We start from the raw sequence: 25,446 nt of genomic DNA on the forward strand, positions 1-25,446 counted from the left end.
CACGGGTTGAGGGTGAAACACGTAAGGCCGGTTCAGCTCTATGGAAACTAGAGACACAGGCCATATGGTCTCTGCCCTCCAGGCTGCTCATAGGCCAGGTGGGGAAGAGCCTTATGCTGTGGTAGCAGGCGTGCAGAGGAATGGGCTTTTTTGAAAGGACTGGGGTCTTATTGCTATTGATCTACTTTTAGTTATCCTATGAAGTATTTCTGAAGGAGGAATCAATAGAATCATATATCATATAATATAACATATATAAATACATACCAATTTAATAAAACAATATAGGTAAAACAATAAAGTAGTTTATGGAAAGTGGGGGGCTGCCAGCTAGAAAAAGGATAGAAACTGAACTTTGGAAATTGGATGTCTAAGAAAAGAAGCAGATTCAGGGCCAAGGAAACAGTACCTAGAGGGGCCTGGGCAAAGGTAGGGGTAGGGCTCATTTTTGCCTATGCTTGTCTTTTTAACTTTTGGGGGGGACTATATCATGAATTACTGTGTAAAGATTTAAAGAGTCATGAATTTTTTATAATTTAGGTGTGTTGAATTTAAAGTGTTAGTAGTTCTTTAAAGTTCAGAGGCCAATGGAGTATGAGGTTGGGGCACAGGTAAGAGAGTGGGACTTCCTGTGACAACTCAGGTGTCACCAGTATTCGGTGACTTTGGTCACTAAGGAGTGGGTTACATTTGAGACAGTAAGTGAGTGAGTGAGTGTGTGTGTGTGTGTGTGTGTGTAGAGGTGGGGAGTGGGGAGGGAGGGAGAGAGAGAGAGAGAGAGAGAGAGAGAGAAAGGAAGCAATAGGCCAAAGACACAATTGGACAGTGGAGCCAGTGGAAGACACAGAACTGTTCCGACAAGCCTTTCCAAAGTAGGGGCAGCCTTATACCTGTGGGAACATGGTGCCCACACAGAGGTTTCCCAGAAGTGTCTTTCTGGAGGAGAAAGAGATAAGGGACAGCCAACATGTTAGCTAGTTCTCCTGCCCTGAAATGAGGTCCTGAGAGGCAAACTGATTTGCACAAGGAGGCACAACACACTTGACAGTAAATCTCTAGCGCGGGCAGTTGCTTTGGGCCAAAATATACACCGGCCTCCAATGACTGGGCTTGGGATGATGCAAGGAGAGGACAGAAAAGGCTAGATCTTAACTCCATAACTGTATGTTGCACTCGGTGTCAGGCTCTTGGTTCTTACCCAAGTGGCCTGGAGTCCAAACAGGTGATTTCTGCTGAGCACTCCCTCTTGGAAGCCTGTCATACACCTGATTTCCACAGCAGGCTCTCAGAGTTGTGTTTTTGAAGAGGAGGGTTCACGTATCAACTACAGAGCATCAACTACAGAAATATTGAAAGGTCTTCAATGTTAAAGCAAATTTCTCTGTGTGAAAGGAGGTGTGGAAAAGACGACAGAGCAGTTTCCAGAATGAGGTTCTATTTACCTCCTGGAATTAGAGAACCAGAACAAAGTCGTTTCTGGAAGAAGAAGTTTGGGTCCTGAGCGAATACAGGAAGATGACTGAGTGGGTTCTACCCTACTCCTCTTGTGTGTCATATGGATGCGCCAGCTCAAATCTCTGGGTATTTTTGCACAAATCTCTTTACTACCGTCCCCTCTCCCCACCAATGTATACACTGTGCATCAGAATTCCCCACTAACTTACTTTTTGGTCTCTACTTTCAACTTTCCCATGTCTTATGCCCTTACTTAAAAAAAAAATAACACACATACTAGACTTCTTTTAAAAATGAATCAGTGTTTATACCTCCAGCAGATTGTAAAATGTACATGTCCAGGTATCATTTTAAATTAGTAGCTGCCAAACTGATAAGGAGTAAAGAAAAGTCAGGCTTTTTCTTTTAAGTCAGGGTAGGAAGTTGGCTCGTCAAAGTTTTTACTGTGGAATCAAGTTTTGATAGTCAGCACACATACCTACCCCATGCTCATCTAGCCCCAGGAGGGGACACAAGCCAACAGGGTCAGGTTTCAGAAACGACCCCCATTTCACCATGTACCTTCCTCTCCCACTGTTTTGAAATGAGAACCATGATACTGTATCATGGGAGACAGGCCAGGGCCGAGGGGTGACATGGCTTGATTTCTCACACTCTGGGCATTCTGGGGGTACATTCAAGTTCCATGACAGAGTGGCCTCAAGGACAAAAGGCCATTCATTACCCACATGCACTAGTGGTGTTAATCAAAGAAGTAAATCTTTACTGGTTAGTTCCTTAAAGTACACCTTTTGGCATAAGCAGAATTTCTAGAAAGTGCAGAAGAAAAAATCTTAGCCCATTGAGAGTGTCTTAAGTTATAGAAGAAGCAGCCCGGCTTTGCGTTGGACCTTCTGTCACTCTGTCACTTGCCCCTTTTCTGTCTTTGTGCTGCCACCTAGAGAGAAAAGGAAAACATGTTGTATTCTGGCAAGCCGAAGTAGTCACCTTAAATCCCAAGCACTAGCTGCACCTTCTAGAACAAAGAAGAAGGGTGGGCTGTTTTAGTTCTGAGAAATAGCAGCCTTACACTTTTGCTTCTGAGGGAAGACTTCAGGTAAGGGCTGGGGTCCCCGTCCTGGCCAGCCTCCCTTCCTGAGCTCATTCTGGGGCTACAATTAGTCTCCTGGGGGAGCGTGCATGGGTAGGAAGCATATTTTCTTTCCACTGTGCAAAGGGAGTGAAATACAAAATCTTCACATCACCCAGATTTGTGGAATGAACACCATCATTTCAGAAGAAAACCAAAGATATAAGAAACATATGAAAACAAGGTTCTAAGTTGAGTAATTCTTAAACCCTCTTTCTACTCACTTCCTTTTTCTTTCATTTTGAAAGACAGATGCTTTTTTTTCCCTCTAAAAAGTAGGAGGCCAATGTATAAAAAATAGATAAATGTAGATTTGCTGGGAGCAGTAGTGCCATTAGTGGCCCCTAATGTTGATCTAAAGAATACCTTTAATGCGTTTAATGACAACAAGCAGCTTTCTGACTGTATACAAGGTCAAACATAATTTACTGTGCTGCTATGATGTTCTCAAAAACATTTTTTTTAAGTTGATGGAAATCATATTTCTATGCCATAATGTGGAGGAGTTGAGGTCAGGCCTTCCCCAACCAGCTGCCTCTGCAGGATCCTGTCACCCTCTGCCCAGCCTCTTCCATAGACCGCCCCCCCACCCCACTCCTACAGCAGAAACTTCTTGAAGGGAGGTGCTTTTGTGGGCCACACTGACAGTTGCATTTCTAGTGCCTAGAATATTTGGCATGTAGCAGGTGCTCAGTATAAAGTCTTAAAGGGATACATGAATCTGCGCTTGTCCCTGGGCTTTTTTTCTTTAGAAAAGAACAAATCACAAGACTAACTTTACTTGTATACATATTCTGATTAAAACACATGTGTAAGGTTAACAATTCTTTGAACATCTATGAAGTCACTTCCTCTATAAATCATATTTGGTGATCCCTCCCTCTCAAATAGGCTTGATTAATGTGAGACCATCAAAATAACATTAACAAAAGTTCAGTAAATGCGAAAAGGCTGACAGCTGAATTAAAGATCTGACATGCAAATACACCAGCTGAGTAGCTTTACTTCAATTCCGGCCCATCACCGTCGAGGATAAATTGACCAGCAGAATTCATTTTGAATAGAGTAAGACGATATAGCACAGTAAATCTGATTTTTCCTTCCTTAAAATAAAATTCACAATTAAAACAGACTTGTGAGGGAAAAAATGGCTATAAAGCTACACACACAATGGTATGAATAAGAAGCTTAGGTCAGTCAGTAGAAAGGAAAGAATCCTGGGCTTGAGGGTAAAAGGGCAGTGGTGGAGCCTGCCACTTTCAGTCCGTGCCACCTACTTTCACCAACGTGGAACGGGGTACACCCCCTTTCCGGTCTACCTCAGGGGTTTGTTGTGAAGATCAGTGTTGCTACTGATAAGTGGTTGCTGCAGACACCGTAAAGGACTATTAAATATAAAGTAGGGAACCTCTTTGTCAGTCTAATGACCCTGAAGAGTGTATGAATCCCAGCATAGGAAAGGTGTATAAATCTTGTCATTTCTTGCCATTATTCAGACGAGTCAAAGCCAGTGGCCATCTTCCAAGGACATTAAGAAAATGCCAGTGCCCTTCCCATCCTGGACCGGGAGCTCTCTGTGTTCCACGAAGAGACTGACTGCATCTAACTCTGGTGCTCTCCAAAGCTTGGATTAGTCCTGGAAAGAGGGCTGTTTGGGAGGACGTATGTGATACCAGGTGTCTAGTCAAGCTAGGTCATCTTTAGTAGCAGATGACGTGACTTCCCAGGTGTAACGGAAGTCAGTTCCTCTGGGGAGAGGGAGTTTGGTGTGGAGAGTCTGGGAGTCAGAGGTCCTGAGCTGACCTTCTGGTTCAGCTCTTTATTAGCTGTGTGACCTTGGGCTTTCAACTGTAAAATGGGGAAATAATGCCAATGGTGCCATACTGTTTCTGGAAGGAGTAATCACATAAATTCATGTGAAAAGTGCTTAAAACCTGCAAAGCACTTGGTCAGCCTTTGTTAGTACTTCCCGATAATTGTGCTCTTCACATTTCTTTTTACTACAAGGTAATGTAATCTATGGAAAAATGAAGAAAAGATGAGAGAGCCTGAGAGCCAGAGTATGGGGAAAATATAAATTGAAGATAAACCAGACATACAAAGAAAAGAATGTTGGTAATCTGAGATCCGTTTCAGAAATATGTATGGTTTGACGAAAATGATGGAGGTGTGTGTACACAGCGGTTTTCTAGTTTGAAGAAAATTTTAGAAGCCTACCCCATATCAGCACGTTAATCAAAAAGATAAACGATGTAAGTAATAAAAGCAAAGGGCCAAGGGATTTAAGCAAGCCCTTTGGGTTGGCTGTCACTATCCTGGCTGCTATGGTGCCCACCCTATGACTCTAGCTGTTGTGGGGGTTAAAGGACTTACATGTAGAGCAAAGAGCTCAGAACAGTACTACTCCAAGAAGGTGGTAGATTGGTTAATAGTATTGCATTATTGTAAATTTCCTGGACTTGATAATTATACTATGGTTATGTCAGGTGTTAACATTAGAGGAAGCTGGGTGAAAAGTATATGGAAACTCTACTGTTTTTGCAACTTTCCTGTACATCTAAAATTATCTCGAAGTAAAAAATAAAGAAAAAGAAAAAGAAAGAGAAAGAGACCCAGAAGTGACAGCGATGATGCAACCAGTAGACATTTATGGAGTTACTGTAACTATAACGAAATATTTAAAGAAAACACAATGAGAGAAATGGAAAGACTTAAAAAAGAACCAAATAGAGCATCTAGAACTGAAAATTCCCATATTTGAAATAAAAATTCACTAGCTAAGGTTAATGGAAGATGAAACACTACAAGACAAAGTAAACTTGAAAATACAAGAAAACTGTCTAACATGAACATAAAATAAAACAAAATCCAGAAACTCAGTGAAAGGATGGTGGAGTATTATCAAGTGGTCTAACACACATGTAAATGAAGTCCTGGAAGCTGAGAGGGTGAGAAGAAAAAAAGCAGAAAAATATTTAAAGAAACACTGGCCAGAAATTTTCAAATTTGATGAAAATTACAAACTCAAAGATTCAAGAAGCTCAATACACCCACAAACAAGTTAACACAAAGAAAACCACATCAACACATCATAATCAACTTGCTGAAAACTAGTAATAAAGAAAAAAATCTTAAAAGAAGCCCAGGAGGAAAGGGGACATCCTTTAATATAAAGTAGAAGAAATACAAAAAGTATCACAGATGACTCATTAGACATAACATGAGCCACAAGACAATGATTCTCTGACAGGATCAAAGAAATTACACAATATTCAGCTAGATTAACTAAGAAAACAAAAAAGATACGCATGACCAACAAGGTATGAAAAAAGAAATGACTACAGATGCACAGATATAAAAAAGATACTAAAAATATGAGAAATAGTTATGCCAATAAATATGACAACACAGATGAAACAAACATTTCTTAAAAGACATAAATTACTAAAACTGGCATATACACATACAAAAGAAAATTAGAATAGCTCTATACCTATTACAGAAATTGAATTAGTAATTAAAAACTTTCTTAGAAAGAAAATTCCAGGCCCAAATGGCTTCATTTGTTGAATTCTGTCCAATATAAAAGGAAGAAACAATTACTAATCTCATATAAACTCGGAAAATAGGTGACGAGAAGATATTTCTCAATTCATTTTCTGAGGTCAGTTTTGCTCTGATACCAAAACTAGACAGAATTATTACAAGTAAGGAAGATCACAGACCAACATTCTTCATGAATGGAGATATAAAAACCCTAAACAAAATATTAGAAGTAAAACACAATACTGTATATGAAAAGAATAATACACTATAGACCAAGTAGGGTTTACCCCAGGAATATAATGGTATTTTAACTTTCAAAAATCAATCATTGTACTTCACATATTAAAAGACAATGTTATTCAAGGAAAGCTACATGAGCATCTCAATAAATGAGGAAAAAACATGTGACAAAATTCATATCCGTTCCTGATCAAAACTCTTGGTGAACTGGGAATAGAAGAGAAATCTACAAAGACCACACACATTGATGGATAGAAGGAATGAGCACATCCTGTGCCTAGATTTTGGTTTCCAAATATCATTCTCTATGAAAAGGAACCTTGGCTGTTTAGGAGAAAGGCTGATTCACAGCTTCAGCAGAAACAGTACAAGCGCCTGGAAGACCCTGGCACAGAAGAAGAAACCCACTGGACAAAATACAAAATCTACAATTCCATACTGATATAAGTTCATAACTGAATAAATAAGTAGAGAAAGAAAGCTATTCCTCTTAAAGAAAATGTCAGCTAAATATGAAAGAAATAAATAAAGACAAAATGAAGGAGTTAGAAAAATCACCAGTCGATTCTAAACCTTGTCGGTGAACGTTTGATAAGGAATAGCATACTTACAAGTCCCCGAGTATTTCCCACAAATTGCCTACTAATTACAAAGAAAAAAGTAGTAACTCTACAGTGGATAAACCTGTATCAAATTGAATGAAAGTGAATGTCACTGGAAGTGGGTCACACTAGGGCTCCTGAGATAGTTCACTGAGAAAGACACATCGTTACCTCTGTGGGTACCCATAAGGTATTGCTTGAATCTAGTCAAGAAGAAACGTCAGGCAAACTCAAAGTGCGGAACATTCTGCCAAGTAACTAGCCTGTACTCTTCAGTAATGTCAAAGTCAAGTAAGACAAAGACCAGGTGAGAAATTCTCCAGATTAAAGACTGTAACAATAACAAAAAAGAAGTCTCAGTGCTAAACAGTTTTACCATTTTCTTAAATATGGCCCAATAATAGAGTGTTCCTATGCAAAATTATTCCTTCCAGAACACTGGTCAAAATGGGAAGGTTAGCATGATTCTAACACATAAAACCTAACAGCAATATTGCTTTTGAATACAGAAGAGAAAATTCTAAGTAAAAGCCCAGAAAAACAAATTAACAGCTAGATTTGACATAGCTAGCCCAGAAGCATACACTGTGGTATTCTTTATACAATGTCAGGGAGGGTTTATCATGGAACTCAAGTACAGTTCAACAGTGATAAAAACTCCCTCATCACCTCAAGAGGTGCTAGAAACATATTTGATAACAACAAACACCAATTACTAATTAAAACTTTAAGGAAACAAAGTATGAAAGGAAATATCAAAAATAGATATTCTTCTTCATATTAACAACAGCTAGTGTCAGAATTAATGGCAACATACATTAATCAAATCACAAATCAGACAGATTGACTACTATTATTACTCTTCAACACTGTTCTGGGTATTGTCACCCATGTAAAAGGATATAAAGGATATCAAAGAGGTATAACTATTAGAATTGCACCCATTTTTTTCTAAGATTACATACCTTCTGTATCAAAACCCCAATATGAATATAATAAAGTTAAATTAATAGTTTAGTAAATTGGTTATTTAAAAGATAAATATGTAAAAATATAGAAGTTTACCACAAAATATCCAGTTAGAAGATGTGACTAAAAAATAGATTTCATTACTAGACAAAAATACCCAGATATATGCCTAAAAAGAAGTATTTAGAACCTATATGAAGATGAAGAGCAAAATGGTAGCAGAAGGTATGGTTAGGATTTTAGCAAATATAGAGAAATCCTACATTCCTAAACAGCAAAAAGGAATTTTATAAACATGTCTGTTTTTCCCCTAAATAATTTATGTGTCTAACAAAAATCTCAATTAAAAATCCCATTGGAACTTACTCTTGAACCCTGACAAAATAAGTGTAGAGCTCTAATGGAAAAATCAACAGGTAAGAAAACAATCAAATTAGAGCTTTATCTCACAGCATATTTAAATATAAATTTTGTAGATGATTTAAGTAATTAAATATAAAACAAAAAATTAATTATTAAAAAAATCATAAGAAGTGACTGGTTAACTTTCCTGCAAAGGAAATGTATGTAAATCGATGTAAAGGAAAAGTTTATATATATATCTATATATATATCTATAGATATAAATATCTATCTATCTCTCTCTATATAGTGGTATGTTACCATACACACACACACACACACACACATACATATATATGTGTGTACCTACATAAAAACCAAAAACATCTGCATGACAAAAAAATCATACAGAAAATTGAAGACAATTTGCAGACCAAGAAAAAATTTACAATGAACACAGTGGACAAAAACTAATGTCTTTAAGTGATAGCATATCTCTAAGAGTCCATAAGAAAAACACTGCCACTGCCACAATTTAACAGAGGACATACACAGATAATTCTTTAGAAGATGATGAATGGTTAAGTAAATGTGAAAAATGTTCAACATTATTACTAATGGGGATATGTGAATTAAAATGACAATAAAATGCCTTTCCCCCCACTTATTTGCAAAGCTAACATTCAAAGTTAACAAGGGGGCAGTGAATAAGATAAGAACTGAAATGACCATGTGTTACAGTGTAAGATCCTGTATGCTTTCTATGAAAGATCTACCCACAAATACGTATTTGGACAATTCTGTTACAAACTGGGAAGCCCACATCTAAAATCCATTCTAAGGGATCAATAAAAGTTGTGAACCAAACATTGACGTGTAATCTGATTCTTCAAAGAGTGAACAATTGTAAGCAATTTAAATGTCCAAAAGAGGGTCATGGACATTAAATAATCACATATCCAAATAATTAAAAAAGGACCATCATTAAAAAAGCATATTTATGAAGAATACTTTAGTAGCCTGGGAAAATGCTCACAAAATGATGTTGCCAAGAAAGATGATAAAATTACTATTATAATTCCTTAAAAAAATTATTACAAGAACCCGTGCCATATGATCTTTGGGTAATGTCACGTTGGGCGATTACAATTTTAATATTATGCATTTCTCTATTTTCTACAACAAACACAGATTCATAGGACGGAAAATATTCAACAGAAGATTTACTAAAAAGTCAAGGCTTTGAAAAAGTAGTGGTTTCTCTGATCGCGGTTATCTGATTTCTGTCAGTATGCTGAAAATCATATTGTTGTCACTTCCATGTGGCAGAGTGGCTTAAAAGAACAGGCATACACTCAAATATTGTCACACGCCAGTTTATTGAGGAAACTGTGATGCTAGCTAGAGGCTAACTCTATTCACCTGATTACTTTTCATGATGTCAAACAAGAGTCTGAAGGCTACAAGCCATGAAGTTACACAATGACTTTCCCACATTTTGTTCAGAAACACAAAAACCAAATACCAAGAAATGTTTGACTCTGAAAATTGCCCTCATTTTTTTTTTTTTCCCCAAAAGGTGGTAATTAAGGGTCAGGAGGCACAGTGGTGTGGGGGAAGGACAAAAATGGAACATGGAACAGGGAAATATTTTGGCTAGATTTCATTTTCCAAAGTTTGAGATCTCTCCAATTTTTTTTTTATTTTTTGTAGCGAAAAAGGAATCAATACTTTTCATTCCACTCTTGTCAACTTTAGCCAAAGCCTTCTGAGCTGCAGTCATTTTGCTATTTTTCTGTTAAGGAAAATAAGAGAAGAATTATTACAAATGTAACTAACCTTTATAAATCGTACATGCAAATCAAACAAGACCATGCATGCATGTCTCAAGGTTCATGAAGAGAACTATTGGCTGCTAACATGCTTCATAAGGGAGTTATTATTATTATTATTATATTATTATTTTTAAATCTGATTTCCATTCAGAATTCAGACCTAAGACACAAAATCCAGTAAAAGAGGCGGGAGACCAAACTGCCACCTTCTAAGGAGTGGAATGCTACAGCCAACGGTTTACTTTACGGGGATAATTCTGGAGGGTATATGAAGTTCAATAACACCAACAAAGGAGCGGACACAGGCGCGACTGTCAGAGAGGAATGCCAGCTTGGCGGTTCTGCGCAATGAATAATTCACCACCATGGGCTGGTGCAATTTACTCATAGGCTCTACGGGAAACCAAGGACAACACTATTATATTCAAAAAATAACCCGTACCGAAGAGCATCCTGGACAAGCAGGATGACTGCCCCAGTTTTCCTCCAACAGAGAAATACTTGCCAAAAAGCTGACTTCAAGTAACTCTGCCTTTGAAATTCCTGGTCCCTGTGTTTTGTTTGTTTGTTTTGCTTTGGTTTGGTTTTGTGCCATATCCTGAACTAGCACTGCCGGCAGGTGAACAGCCACTGACTGTGCTTCACTGCATCTCACCTTCTCCAGCAGAAGCAAACCTGATGGGACTCAGCAAAGGGAAAAACTCATCTGTCTCCCTGAGAACGGGGAGACAAAGTCACTGTCAAAGAAGCTCTTACAGGCACAGTATATGATCCCTGAAATCTTGCTTCTCACATTCTGTCACTTACATCTTAGGAGGCTTATTTTTTGGCTGGATGGTGAGAAGTGATGGCTTTTTGTGACCAGTTATCCTCTGTATTTAACTGACACATCCTGGCCCAGCCCTATTTCCCTGGGGCTGTGCCCAAGTAGATATAACAAAAAACCACAGTTACAAGGGTGGGGCAGAATTAGTACTCGCAGAGAAACTCAACGTCCCTGCTTAGGAAGCCATGGAGATAATTAGCTATCTTGCCAAATCTCAGCTGGGATTATCCCCCTGACATCACATGCCCAGATAAAGTACATATAGATCAAAGAATAAAATCTATAAAAAACATTAATGCTAAGGAGAGAGAATGTTGTTAAAATCTAAGAGGACGTGAATTTATCTTGGGATGGACAAAGTCTAAGCATAAAAATAATGAGAAAGTCGCAAGGAAAAACAATTCCTACATTTTATCCTCAGAAAAACTTAAAACTTTAAAAAATCGAATGAAAGGCTAAACACAAATTATAGAGTTATTTGTACCCTATATGTCATCAGGTATTAATAATTCCTAATCTAGAATGAGCTCTTAAAAATCAACAAGAAAAACACTATCCCAATACAAAAAATGGGCAAGGGACATGAACTGACAACTTCTAAAAATGCAAATGGGCAAATAAGCATTTGGAAAAACAACTAACCTCTCTCATCGGAGAAATGTACCCTAATTAGACAGCCAAAAATTTTCAAGAATAAAAATAATATTCAGTGTTGTCAAGAAAGCAAGATGAGCAATCTTGTAGCAATAATGGTTGGAAATACAAATTTCTACATTTTTGGAAAGCATTTTACATATATATTGTGTATATACACATACAATCAATCATACATATGATTATATATATGATATATAATATATAGTCATTTACATGACTAAATATGATAAAATATATATGATAAAACCATATATATTATTATATATAATACAATATATAGGATAAAATCAAAAGCATACACACACACACACACACACACATATATATATTCTCTCAATAATCATGGAAAGAGCTCATGTTTTCTAAGTCCTTACTCTTAGTTCTAAATTGTGTGTAATGAAATAATCAGAGATACAGACTATAAATAAGAATGTTTATCACTTCATTAAAACAAAGAATGAAAAAGGTAGAAATAACCTATGTGTCCAAAAACAGGGGAATGACTAAATAGATTATATGCCCTATAGTGAAATAAAATAACACAAATGATTGAATATCATGAAACCATTAATAATTTGTCAGAAAATGCCTAATGACGTGAGAACATTTTCGCAATATACTACTAACTGAAGAGGACAGAACCCCAAAACTTTAAATATATTAAAATGCCAATTTTAAAAGCTGTATATATTTTTATAATGTATATATTAAATAAAACTTTGTAAGAAAGGTTACAAAAATATTTGCTGGGCTGATTGCTGAACGGTAGGGTTATTAATAATTACTGTCATCATTATAAGTTCGGGGAAGCTTCCAGGCAGTAGAGTTGACAGAAAATGAGCTGTGGAAGCTCCCCCGCTCTGTTCCCCCCCACTCTAAATACACAGCAAAGTGTAGGCATGCTCTTGCTAAGTATAGTGCCTTGCCTTGATTCATAAAAAATCTTCCTGGCATGACATATTCATTGTCATTCATAATTTTGAATTAATTACTGAGTCACAGAAAGGCAAGTTCACAATCCTTTGTGGTTAAAATTGTAACATCAGAATCAAGCATGAAATCACTCCCGGATGTCCTCAGGGCCTCCTACTGAATCCAGGAATATGCCACTCCGGCTGGATGCACATACCTTTTCAGTCTTCAAATCTTTCCTGTTAAACTTAGTGTAATCTTCTTTTGCTTCTACAGGCTCATCAGATAACTTTACTTTCTGCAATGTTAGAGCAGTGAAGTGATGTCAAATGTCACCTTGACATGTCAATCCATTTTTTAAAAAACAGTGGGGTCCTTTTGGACCCGCATCAAGGCCAAATGGAACAGTAGTAGACCCTGCAAAGGGCTTACTCTGCATTTTGTCAATTATCTGGGGGAAAGAAGCCACATATCCCTTCTGAGAAACAGCGTCGGTGGGTGGGGGGATACGCTAGGGTGAGTCCATGACCTAGCCCGTTGGGCAGTCTAGCGGTACTGATCACATATTTTGTATGTACCGGGACTGGGAGGCATTTAGGAGACTGCTGACTTACAGACAGTCTAAAGGGGTGAAGGCAGGCACATAAGTCAAAGATAAAAATTCCCTCTAAGGGGGCCAGGAGTCCAGCCAGAAACACCACTTCATTCACCTTCTGGGCTGGTGTAATGTCCATTTAGGAATAAGGCACATTATTCTGTTATTACCATTTTTGTATAGCTTCATGTTCTTACCTCCTTTCAATTCAATTATCTCATTTTGTCCACACAGGGACAACCCTGCAAGGCAAGCAGCCAGTGGGAGAAGGAAGCACAGAGAGAGTAAACAAATGACTTAAGCCCACTTAGCAGAGGACAAGGCGTGAGATCTCCATTTCTGGACAAGAGCTCTTTCCATGAGGCCCAGTACAACTAAGTCCACCTTTACTTATGTTTTCACCTTTCACGTGGGCATTCTGTACCAATGAATATGATAGCCTTGTCAAAAGCTAGACTGTGGCCTTAATGTTCACATTATGGAAGGAACTGTGACACATTTACTATGTAAAAGGCCCATAACAGGGCAGGTAAGTCTTGATGTTTAACATAGAGAACTGACTGCATGTGACCACAACTTGGATTTCTGCAGATCTTCAAGCTCTTTGTGGAGACACCAGGGTTGAAAGACCCAATGTGGATCTTCCCTAGGAAATGCAGATTTATTCCCAGCCTCCCTCTTCATAACCCAGCATTTGCCAAACAAAGAGCTGTGGAGTTAGTTTTAAAACATGCCATGGCAGATGTCTAAAACCCAAAGGGATAAAACAATGTGTCTTGAAATTCTTCACTGTAAAGAATAGGGGGGACCTCCTGGAAATATAGAACATCATATGGCAACACTTTCTCTTGGTCACACAGCAATCTCCAGCAAATGAATCTTCAAAAGAAAAAGACTAGCTTATCACGAATGAACTACTACCAGCAAAGTAGGTATATAAGCAACTTTCTTAAGAATATGTTTCTACTTAAAAATTAAGATCAATAATGGGCGTTTAGGTGATGCATATTTTTACTAGAAAAGTATCTTCAACCAGGAGAGTGGAACTCACAGGTCATAACGACGAAGGCTATAATTGTCTCAAACTGCAAAAAGCTTAAAGTTATAAGATGGTTTGTGCTCCGCTGTGGCAAAATGTTCTACTATAGATGTCACTATAAATGCTTGGGCATAGTCACTTTTTGCTGGTAAGTCAAATGGAAAATGTTCAAGACAAGAGCTAAAGATGAAAAGTGCTTCTTTGTAAGTATACAGAGGTGTCCCATATACAGAGATGATGACTTGTTCAGGTGTTTGAATAGTATCAAACAGGACACTGGTAATCAGTGGTCACAAAAAAGATGACTGTGATCAGCCTCTGCACTGAACTTTTTCTAATGTTACAGCACATGCTGATTATGTTTGAAAGAATCACAATTGTTACACTTATTTGAACTGTTCTTATTTAAAAGACCAAATAGGGGCGTGTAGAGTCCGACTCTTGATGTCAGCTCAGGTCTCTGTCTCAGGGTTGTGTGTTTAAAGCCCGTGTTGGGCTCTGTGTTGGGTTTCATGCTGGGCACGGAGCCTACTTTCAAAGAAAAAAAAAAAAAAAGACCAAATCACTACAGGTCTGGGGGGAATATTTCAGAAGAAACAGAAAATGGCTCAGAAAGACTGTAACAAAGGCTGCGACTGAATGGACGCAGTTCTGGCAAGAGAAGAGCCAAGAGCAGAGCACCACTGGAATTAATGCCAGGATGGGTCTTATTCTTACAGATGATCTGCAGGAAGGAACTCCAGAGTATCTCCAGTCCACTGACTGCACTCAGCTCTGCCAGCGATAAATGCAAACGATGGAAGAGCGCGGGGGCTGGAGGCTGAGTGTCGACACAGGCAAACATGGGATAGTAAGAAAATAATGCAAAACATATTAAGGATGCCCAGGCTTTATGCTATCTTACACACAGATACAAAGACACCTAATAGCCACTGGAATGGATTTGCTGAAAACCATCAACTGTATGACTGTAAGAATCAATCAAATCCCGGACACAGACAAGAAGGCTGGCAGAAGATGTTATCCTAAGCTTGTTTAAAGCGTGGTACATCACCTGACCAGTTTGCATTCCAGACACGAGAGCCCCAGCCAGACATCACAGACTGGGAGACCTCGAACAGCAACTAAGCAGCCCAGGAGATGAGGCTGAGGTTTAGGAGAAGCAGGACTGTGAGGTCTAGATCAGGGCTTGGCAAACCGCCCGCCAGCCCAGCCCCGCCAGCCACCTGTTTTTATAAATGAAGTTTGGCTAGAACGCCACCGCCCGCATCTGTTCAGAAATCGTCTGCGGCAGTCTCTGTGCTCCCTCAGTGGAGCTGAGGAGCTGTGATACAGACCATCTGCCTTGTGAGGCCTCCAACTGTCACTATGTGGCCTTTACAGGATAAGACTGCCGACCCCTGATCTGAATCATACACTATGACATCACAAACGATTTAAAGTTTGGAAATTAAAATAGGCAAACAGAAAACCGGGTTAAAAGTAAATGTAGGAAATGCATTACCCTGGATGGTATCAAAGGCCAAACCTTTAAGAACAGGCTTTGATCCTTCACGAATGATCTCTAAGTTACGAAGGAAGACAGATATTTGGGAGAAAGAAAGATGCTTTGTTTCTGGAAGGAGAGAAGTAAGAGAGGAACAAATATGCCCATCTTCTTAGTTCCAGCAAGGCAAGCATGCCTCTGTCCTCCAGAGCTACTGTCAGAGATGAACTACCAGACTGGAAGAAACGTGGGTCTTACCTAGAAGGACCTTAGGCCTTACAGCAGCTGACCTCTGCCCAGCGCTATTCTTCCCAAAGGAAAAGGATGGCGCTCCTTTGACAGCCTGCTGAAAATGGCCACCGCTAAGGCTGACGCACTTGAAATTTTCTGTCCTTCTCGTAAGTCAAAGTAATGAGTGCTTTCGGAGCCGCCACAACCTCCAAACAGGACATGATACAAAAAAAAAAAAAAATCCAAGCATGTTGGCCACCTTGAAGGCCGGGAGAGAGGAAAGTTCTTCAACATGCACTTTCCAGTCTCGAGGCATCCATTAATCTGTTGGCAAGAGAATGGCCTCACAGACGAGCTGGTGCATGTATTTATTTCCCTGTCTCTGAGCAGCGCTCATTTGTCTGAGATCAAGCCCGGACTGAAGGACGCTGCAGTTTGCCATCAGGTGCAGTTTACCACTGGCTTCTCTGCTCTCCGCATCTGGGAGACAAAAACAAGCTGCGGCCCATGGGGCCGAGGAGCTGTGGGTGGCAGTTTGAGAACATCTGGAAGAGGAAGGGTTTTTTGCAAGACACAGTTGCGCTGATCATTCCTAGCACAGAAAGAAAAAGTTTGGCTATCCTTGCTCAAAGGATTCTTTGTGTGGCAAAGTCATGCTCTGTTCGCCTCTGCGCCCATAACAGTTAGATCGGGCAAAATGAGTTGTAGTTATCCGTCGAGTATTCCTGATGGTTAATCAGGGTAATTGTGGGACCCAGCTAACTCAAGCTAATTCAAGGCAGAATCTTAATTATGTATCTATGAGACCTTTAGGTAGGTATCTGGTACAACAAACTCTTACCTGGTTTTCTCAGCACTACTAAAAAAATCTACAAAATCTTCAAATCTACAAAATCTACAAATCTACAAAAATAAAAAAATACTGATGGAGAGCTCCTTATAACCTTTAATCCACACAACATCACTCCACCCAAGGAGGATTTAGTATGCACTAAACCTATGTGGTAAAAATGTACTATTTTTCCAAGTCCCCCAAAGATATCTTAGTCACAGCTCCTTACCTTTGATGGAGGGTTTGGCAACGACGCTGAAGTTTCTGGAAGCCTATGGAGTAAAAAATAAGAATCAGTCATGGTTTTTCATAGACAAGCAAACAGAGAGACTGCGCCAACGGACTTAGCAAGTGCTACTTTCATGGACTAGCTTCACCTCCATGTGTCCTCCTGGACTATCACCTCAGTGTCAAGAATGACATTTCTGTAAATGAAGAAATCTTTATTTTCTTCACATTGGAATTGTCTGAACTAAAAAAAAAAAAAATAAAATTAGAACTCATTTGTTACAATGGAACTGCTTTTCTTTAGCCTCTATAAATTTACATTTTGGCATTGTAGTATTTTTTTTTCCTTCATAAATGACAAATCCAGCATATGTATATTTTTTATTTAAATAAATTTAGTTAACATAGAGTGGAATCCAGCATCTATTTAAAAGTAAAAATTATTTTAACTGTTGACAAAAAGTCAGACAAACTTTTTTCTTCAATTAAAGAGAAGTTTAATTGACATATCTTTCTACCTGAATCTTTAACCAAAAGCTAATCACTTCCAGAGGAAAGAAAAGAATCTGAAAAATAACGGGAGTACAAAGACATAGGTCACGAATGAGATAAACAGGCACAGAGGAACCCAGGGAAATATTAAACAGAAAGACAGGGTTATCGATTTAAAGCAGGCTTTCAAACACTTCAACTACTATAGAAACCAGTTTCCATTAATTGTTTTTTAAAGTAGGACCTGTGCAATTTGCTAAAAACAGCAACTATAGATCTATTAAGAAGCCACTTTAAAAAAAAAAAAAGAAGAAGCCACTTTATCTTCATGTATCAGAGGAGAAAGCTATTATAAGAATCAGGAAAAGCTATTATCATACCCATAAAATCTTAACAATAGTTGCTAAAATCGAGAAAAGAAACACATTCTTTTCAGCCTAAGGTAAAGTCTTTATATTATACTAAATATCTTTATGAAGGACATAACACAAATAAATCATTCATAAACCCATTTTCTGCCCTCAGACACAGATTGTGTTTCATCCTTTGAGTTCCAAGAGCTAGGCATAATAAAGGTACTTGGCAAACATCTCATGAAAGTGAAAGCGGTACAAAATCTTTAAATGTAACTTTCAAAAATATTCTAGGGGCACCTGGTGGCTCTCTGGTTAAGCATCTGCCTTTGGCTCTGGTCATGATCTCAGAGTCCTGGGATCAAGTCCTGCGCTGGGCTCCTTGCTCAGCAGGGAGTTGCTTCTCCACTCCTTCTGTCCCTCCCCTCCACCTTCCCCACCCCCCACTCTTGCTCTCTCTCTAATTAAAAACAAAAATCTTTAAAAAAAAAAAATTCTACATGCCATCTCTTATTTTCTTCTAATTTTTATTTCTCTTAAAATGATCACAGTGCTCGCTTTGGCAGCACATATACTAAAATGATCACAAAAAACCACATTAGTGAAGTCTAACTGGGGATAAAACTGTATACCGTTTACACTCTAAAATCACACCAATCCATAATTCCAGTCCTAATACCAGTTTCTGCAATCAGTATCCACCAAATCATTTTGTTCCAATAAATCAGTGTCTATTAAAAACCACCTTCAACCATAGAGTCTAGGAGGTAACTCAAGAATAATTTATGAGAAGCAGTGATGTGATAGAGCCATTAAGGAACCTATTGTTGTGAAACCAAGAAGCACCAAGGTACTTCCTAATTATGGTTAAAGATGAACGATACTTACTTTAAATACTTCGCTAAGTCATCACTTAATTCTTTAGGGATGTAATCAGATATCAGGCCATGAGCATAACGAATATAATCCTCTGAAAGAGAGAGAATGGAGAGTGCAAAAAAAAAATCAGTTGCCATTATGGTAATTTTAGTCAAATTGATCAGAGTTAAAGTTCTGGCTCTCTCTGGCCTTAGAGACTCACTTAAGCTCTTAGCCTCCATTTTCCCATTTGTAAAATGGGGATGTGATCCATGGTTACAGCAGTGAGTGATTTCATGGATGCGATATGACAGAATATAGCAGATGCCCACCAAATGATAGTTTAAAACAAAAATTCAGGGTCTTTTTCTTAGTTGAGGCCTTTGAATACAAATAAAGCTCAAAATCAGCTGTAACAGTATGACATATTCATGCTTATGAAGACTAATTGTTTTAGGTCTGTTTCAATATAGAATGAATCTAATTAGTGAACAGTAATGAATACATTCATTTAAGAGACGTCATAGATGATACGTCTCTGTCAAGTACCTGAACATTATATATACTCTCAAACTAATAAAAATGTCTTCAAACGTGGAAAAAACTAAGCTCAGCAGAATGTATGATCATTAATTCTAAAGCACATGGACACTCAGTACTAAAAGGAAGCCGTGGTATGGAGGAGATGCAGTTATGGAAGTCAGGATCTGTTTTAAAGCCCTGTTCTTTAATTCATATTTTATGTAGAGTACTAGAGGATAATCAAACTTTATGTATGGGATGATCACACGGGGAATATAAGCTACCAAAAGGACCATCTCAGGTTTGTTGCTGAGATATTCGTTTGCTTCTTTTTTTCTTTCTCTTCTGCCTTCAAACTAAGACAATAATTTGCCTGAGCATTAAAGTGACTGCTTTCTGGAACACAAAGCCTCAAAGTCTTCAGTGAGAGACCTTAACTACCAACATAGTAAAGTTATTTACTGAAAGTTATTCACTGATAACTGAAAGTTATCACTGGGCCCCTCTTAAAATGTGCTCTTGGTTCTAGATTAGTAATTATCCAATAAGTCATGAATAGACAAAGGGAATTAAGAAAGTGAACACATTATTTGTTTGCCACTTCTGGTGGCTTACTGAGCTAAAGATCTAAAAAAAGGAAAGCTTACTTTATGGCTAAGCCTTAAATGGCAATATAGCCTTGCCCAGACCATTATGTTTAGAGACTGGCACAAACACTGGATTCAGAGCAGAAGATGTGACCTCCTAGCTAGGACTGGTAACCTTGGATAAGTCATCTACTCTCTGAGACCACAGTTCTTTACTTTTAAAATGAAATCTGCCTAAATAATCTCTAACATCCCTTCACCTTCTTAAAAAAAAAAAAAAAATCTAGGGTCCATCCATCCATTTGACTCAACTCCTTCTCTTCTGTTAAAGCCAATCAGAAACCATGAGAGCTGGTAAACTCAGGATAGCCAAAGCTCTCCACCATTTCCAGAACAGCAGGAGTCCTCTACCATCTATATGTGCAAGGTGTTTAAAGCTAGATTTCTGCAAATCAAGGACTGCCTGCATTACTTTCAATCACAAACAGGCCCCTGGTCCTAGTTTTGTTTTAATGATGACACTCAGATGCTTTGGAGTTGTATGCCCACAACAGGGGAACACTGAATTGGAGCTTAAAGTCAGAAAAGTTTCTGTCCCACCATTCGGGAATGTTAATTGCATTATATAGCTGTTTTTATTCAACTATACATACAAAAACAAGAGGACACATACTAGAAAAAGCAGAAGAATGTACGTTAATAACCTAAAAGAAAAAAATTGCCAAGGGAATTCATTTTCACCTAAAATCGACATACTAAGACCAATAGTAGGACATATACTTTTTTTTTTAAAGATTTTATTTATTTATTTGACAAACAGAGATCACAAGTAGGCAGAGAGGCAGGCAGAGAGAGAGAGGGAAGCAGGCTCCCTGCTGAGCAGAGAGCCTGATGCGGGCCTCAATCCCTGGACCCCGGGATCATGACCTGAGCCGAAGGCAGAGGCTTTAACCCACTGAGCTACTCAGGCATCCCAGGACATATACTTCTTGAGAGTAAGATGCAGAGAGGTGCAGCCCCTTGGAAACCCAGGGCCACACAAACAGCAGGACAAAAACAGGAAGCGTGTGGGCTTCAGAGTCAGGCAATCTCCGTGGGTCACTCAGCTTCACCACTCACTCACTGTGGGACTCTGGGTGCAGCTTCCAGACTCTCCCCATTAGATGAGACTTAACAGGGAGGGTCAGCTGACATCCTGTGTGTCCACAGGCCACTCAGGCAAAGGGCCTGGCACACAGAACACTCTCAATAAATGATAGCCAGAGCTGTTAGGCTGGTTATTGCTATTAGTGCAAAATAGTATATGTGCCGAAGGCATGATTTAAGTATCAATTAGTGACAGAAATGATCAATGGTAAAAATATTCCTGGGTTCTGAACTGAAATGCACACATGCCACAAGATCTAAGAGAATACAAGGGCAAGATAGTTAAGCTTCTGAGACACTTAAGATGGTAAAATCGGGGACGCCTGGGTGGCTCAGCCAGTTAAGCGTCTGCCTGCAGCTAAGGTCATGACCTCAAGGTCCTGGGATCAAGTCCCATGGCCTGCTTCCTGCTCAGCAAGCAGGGGGTCTGCTTGTCCCTCTTCCTCTTCCCCTCCCTTCCTCCATACTTGTGCATGTGCCCTCTCTCTCTCTCTCAAATAAATAAAATCTTAAAAAAAAAAAAAAAGATTTTAAAATCACAAGACAGGCATTTATACACCAGCAACTTACTGCAGGCAAAAATGATTTCTGACAAAATGACTTACTTACCTTCACTGGAAACCTGGTCCCCAGAGAAAAATGCATTTGCCTGTACCCGGGCACTGACATTTATGTTATTGGTTTTTAAGGCTGATACAGTCTGATGAACCTGTGAAGTAACCAAAAAGGAAACATCAGGGTATTTCCAACTAACGTTAGAGATCCACCACCTTCCAGATGATTCTCAATCCATTTAAGATGCAGGAAGAAGATCTGAGGATCTAGAAATGTCTTCACTGCTATCAGACGAAGAGAGATGGCCACAGCATTTTGGCATGATGTCACGACGTGGACTTTTTTTTTTTTTTTAAGATTTTATTTATTTATTTGACAGAGATCACAAGTAGGCAGAGAGGCAGGCAGAGAGAGAGAGGAGGAAGCAGGCTCCCTGCTAAGCAGAGAGCCCGATGCGGGGCTTGATCCCAGGACCCTGAGATCATGACCTGAGCTGAAGGCAGAGGCTTAACCCACTAAGCCACCCAGGTGCCCCAGGACATGGGCTTTTTAAGGCCTACACAATATGAGAGCACTGGCTCTGGAGTTGGGCTGCTTGGGTATGCTTTGTGACCATGGACTACTTACTTAACCTCTCTGTGCCTCTATCTAATGGGGACATGAGTAGTATCTAATGCATAGTACAGCAGTGAGCATTAAACGAGTTCCTGTAAAGCCCTTAGAACAGAACCTGGCACAAAGCTAATATGCAATCATTTTTCTAAATAGAATAAATCATAAATTTCCTGCTTCCTAAAAATTTAAGAAAAGAGACACAATTAATAAATATAAACATAACTTTGCTATTCATGTCATTATCATTTGCTAAGGACAAAAACTAAATGCCAAGATCCTTCTCAGGACTTACCCTGATTCTTCACTTACTACTAATGCAGATAAGGGTGAATGGTGGGGGCACTTTTGAAATCCTTCCACTACTTCGGAGAGGAGTGACCTAACTCTGCAAGGTTCATTTCCCTGTTTCTAGGTTCTCCATGTGCCCCATAACATGATATGACAAGCATGTTTTTACATATAAGATAGAAGAGAATCTTAGGAATCCATACTATACTGGTATCCACTGAACTTGAAAAACTTTGGTATCAAAAGACTTGATCTGGTGAGATTCTTAATGAGTGTCAAAGTACACAATTTTCTTAGACCAGTGGCTTTCACAGTGGTTTGTTTGTACTATAAACACAGCAAGAAAATACACAGCAACCCAATAAAAATATATGTTTCAAAGAATCATACTTAATACTTGTCCTTACTCTGTGCTATATTTTAATACATCCCATCCCATCCCATCCCATCCCATCCCATCCCATCCCATCCCATCTCATTCCATCCCAAGAGAAATACTGGCTGTGACCCACTAAATCAATTTGAAAAACACTGCCCTAGACCTTATATTAGTTCTAGCATTTTTAGGATCACTAAAATCCCTCAAGCAACCAGATGCTGAGAGTGAGGCACACTTCCTCTGAGCCTGGATCGCGTCTGCCTCCGACCCCTGCCTTGCTGTGTGAACAACGAAACCTCTGAGACAACAGCAGGACTAACAGCAGCAAATGTGCATCCACATTACCTGGCGTGGAAGACGCAAATCTACCATCACCAAGTAGTGAGAACTTCTTTCGGCTAGTGGTGAGGATCACGGGCAATGGGGATACAGGTCAAAGGAAAATGTCAAGCTAACTCCAGAGATGAGTTAGGGAGGATGAAAAGTAAAAGATTTCTTTTCACATTTGGATATCTTTTTTTTTCTTTTTTTAAAGATTTTATTTATTTATTTGACAGACAGAGATCACAAGTAGGCAGAGGGGCAGGCAGAGAGAGAGGAGGAAGCAGGCTCTCCACGGATCAGAGAGCCTGATTCGGGGTTCCATCCCAGGACCCTGGGATCATGACCTGAGCCAAAGGCAGAGGCTTTAACCCACTGAGCCACCCAGGCGCCCCTCATATTTGGATATCTTTATACAGGTTTTCTCTTTTAGCTGGATATATAAGATGGCCATTTGATTCACACATAGCACCTTCTCTAAACAGTTTTCTAAAAAAGAGCATTAAACTTTTTCTGCCATAAGGTATTAGAGATGTACTATACCTTTTTTTCCAGCCACTTTATTGTCTTCTCTTTGCTGTACTTGTAATATTTCTTTTTGTCTATTTCTGGATTAAAGAGAAAAAACCAGAAAAGTGTATTAAACAAAAAATAAATTAATAAAGCTATATATAAGACATATATATATACACACACACACATATATATATAATATCAACAATTTAAAAATGTTTCATAACAGTTTATACTCTTGAAAAACTCAATTTATAAGCCTAAGAGCATACTTGAGAGGTTAAAAAAAATCCCCAAACAGAACTTAGGTACCTCAGGTTTCATTCAACCAACAAATGAATGGGAATTTAAGCAAATCATCAAATATACTACAGTTCTCATCCCAAGGAGAAATTTTTCTCTTTTCTTTTTATTATATCTTTATGAGATGACAGATGTTAATTAAACTTATTGTGGTGATCAATTCATCAAACCTGTGAGTCAAACTATTATGCCTTACACCTTAGACAATGATGTGTATCAATTACTTCTTAATAAAACTGGAAAAAAGTATGAAAACAAATCTGTAGAAAATCTCTAATTTTTACAACTCAGCAAATTAACATGCTAAGGAACCTTCATTTTTGAAACTGATTTGAAGCTCAGCTCAGTATTTTCAATGAGACTTCTTTTCTAAAATAAGGATGGAAATCCCAAGAAAGGAAACTGAAACTAAATGCGGATGTGCTGCAGACACTGAGGGAAAAAATCTTGTTAACTACTTGGTACTCTCCTGGTGGGATTAGCGAGAAAGAAGAAAAGATTATGCCTATCTTTGAATGCATTACTAGTATAACCATGACTATGTTTCAGGAGAATTTGGATTTATGATAGGCTTGACCTGGCCCTTTTTGGGGATAAAAGTGCCACCTCTTCTAAGTTATACTTCCGTCCTTCACAATCCACCTAGCTTTACATACTGTGACATGAGCTGTTATTTCCTCGGTAACACTTCATTCATGGAGTTTCTTGCTTTCTGTGCAATCGGCAGAGGCAGAGGCCTGCGCTCCCAGCCTCCTGCCTCATGCAGGAGTGATCTTTGGGACCCCTGGAAATCGTAGGGCCAGATGCAAACTCCCCCCATGTGACTTGGCTAGCCATGTAGAATGGCATTTTCTCTTTCCTCCATATTCATCATGGGAGATGGAAATGCTTATTCAAGGATCATTTTCAGCAGTCTGTTACGTTGCTTGCCTTCCATGAAATGGTTTATATATATGGGAGAGGGGCTGGCCTTAGGTCCTGTATGTGTCCTTCCCCATTCCAGCCTGTGGTTGTTAACACTGTGGGTGATAGGAGGCAAGATGGAGGGAGGGCTGGGCCTCTGCACCCATCTCCTTGGGATGTGTCAACAGGAATCATGGAGGAGAGACAGTTGCAAATGGCATTGTCAGAGTTTGAGGATTCCAAGGGGCAACAGTTGCTGTGTGGGAGCCAGGGGCAAACCTGGACAAAGAGTCTGCTGTGGAACCAAGGCAGGTAAGACTGGACTCAACTTCCCTGGAGACAGTGTCCCGCCCACGTACAAAAATAAGGGTAATTCTTTTTTTCTTTTTTTAATTTTTTTTTTTTTTTTTTTTATTCATTTGACAGAGAGAGAGAGAGATCACAGGTAGGCAGAGAGGCAGGCAGAGAGAGAGGGAAGCAGGCTCACCGCTGAGCAGAGAGCCCGATGCGGGGCTCGATCCCAGAACCCTGAGACCATGATCTGAGCCGAAGGCAGAAGCTCAACCACTGAGCCACCCAGGTGCCCCCCCTTTTTTTTTTTTTAATTTAATAAGGGGAATTCTAAGAACACACAGCAATCACTCAATAAATGTACACTGTCGTGTGGGTTAAAACTTCTAAAGAAGC

The 25,446-nt window shown here is 39.1% G+C and overlaps 1 protein-coding gene across 9 annotated transcripts in view; it reads right to left on the minus strand.

The window, feature by feature from the left end:
• Window positions 1-1,852: 1,852 nt before the first annotated feature.
• The window catches only part of RNASEH2B (ribonuclease H2 subunit B), a 62,177-nt gene continuing 38,583 nt past the window's right edge, over window positions 1,853-25,446 (minus strand). For 3 of the 9 annotated variants that reach the window (XM_047723341.1, XM_047723347.1, XM_047723344.1), the window contains exons 6-11: window positions 23,584-23,648; window positions 21,492-21,591; window positions 18,658-18,739; window positions 16,926-16,968; window positions 12,731-12,811; window positions 9,644-10,078 (exon numbers count right to left, since the gene is read on the minus strand). In XM_047723341.1, the coding sequence (XP_047579297.1) occupies window positions 9,947-10,078; window positions 12,731-12,811; window positions 16,926-16,968; window positions 18,658-18,739; window positions 21,492-21,591; window positions 23,584-23,648 (503 nt within the window). In that variant the 3' untranslated portion in view covers window positions 9,644-9,946. Of the gene's footprint in view, window positions 2,393-9,643; window positions 10,079-12,730; window positions 14,968-16,320; window positions 16,410-16,925; window positions 16,969-18,657; window positions 18,740-21,491; window positions 21,592-23,583; window positions 23,649-25,446 lie in introns of those variants that run through there. The other 6 variants (XM_047723346.1, XM_047723342.1, XM_047723343.1 and 3 more) reach the window with 6 other exon arrangements.

Source organism: Lutra lutra, chromosome 3, assembly GCF_902655055.1.
Source record: "Lutra lutra chromosome 3, mLutLut1.2, whole genome shotgun sequence".
NCBI lineage: Eukaryota > Metazoa > Chordata > Mammalia > Carnivora > Mustelidae > Lutra > Lutra lutra.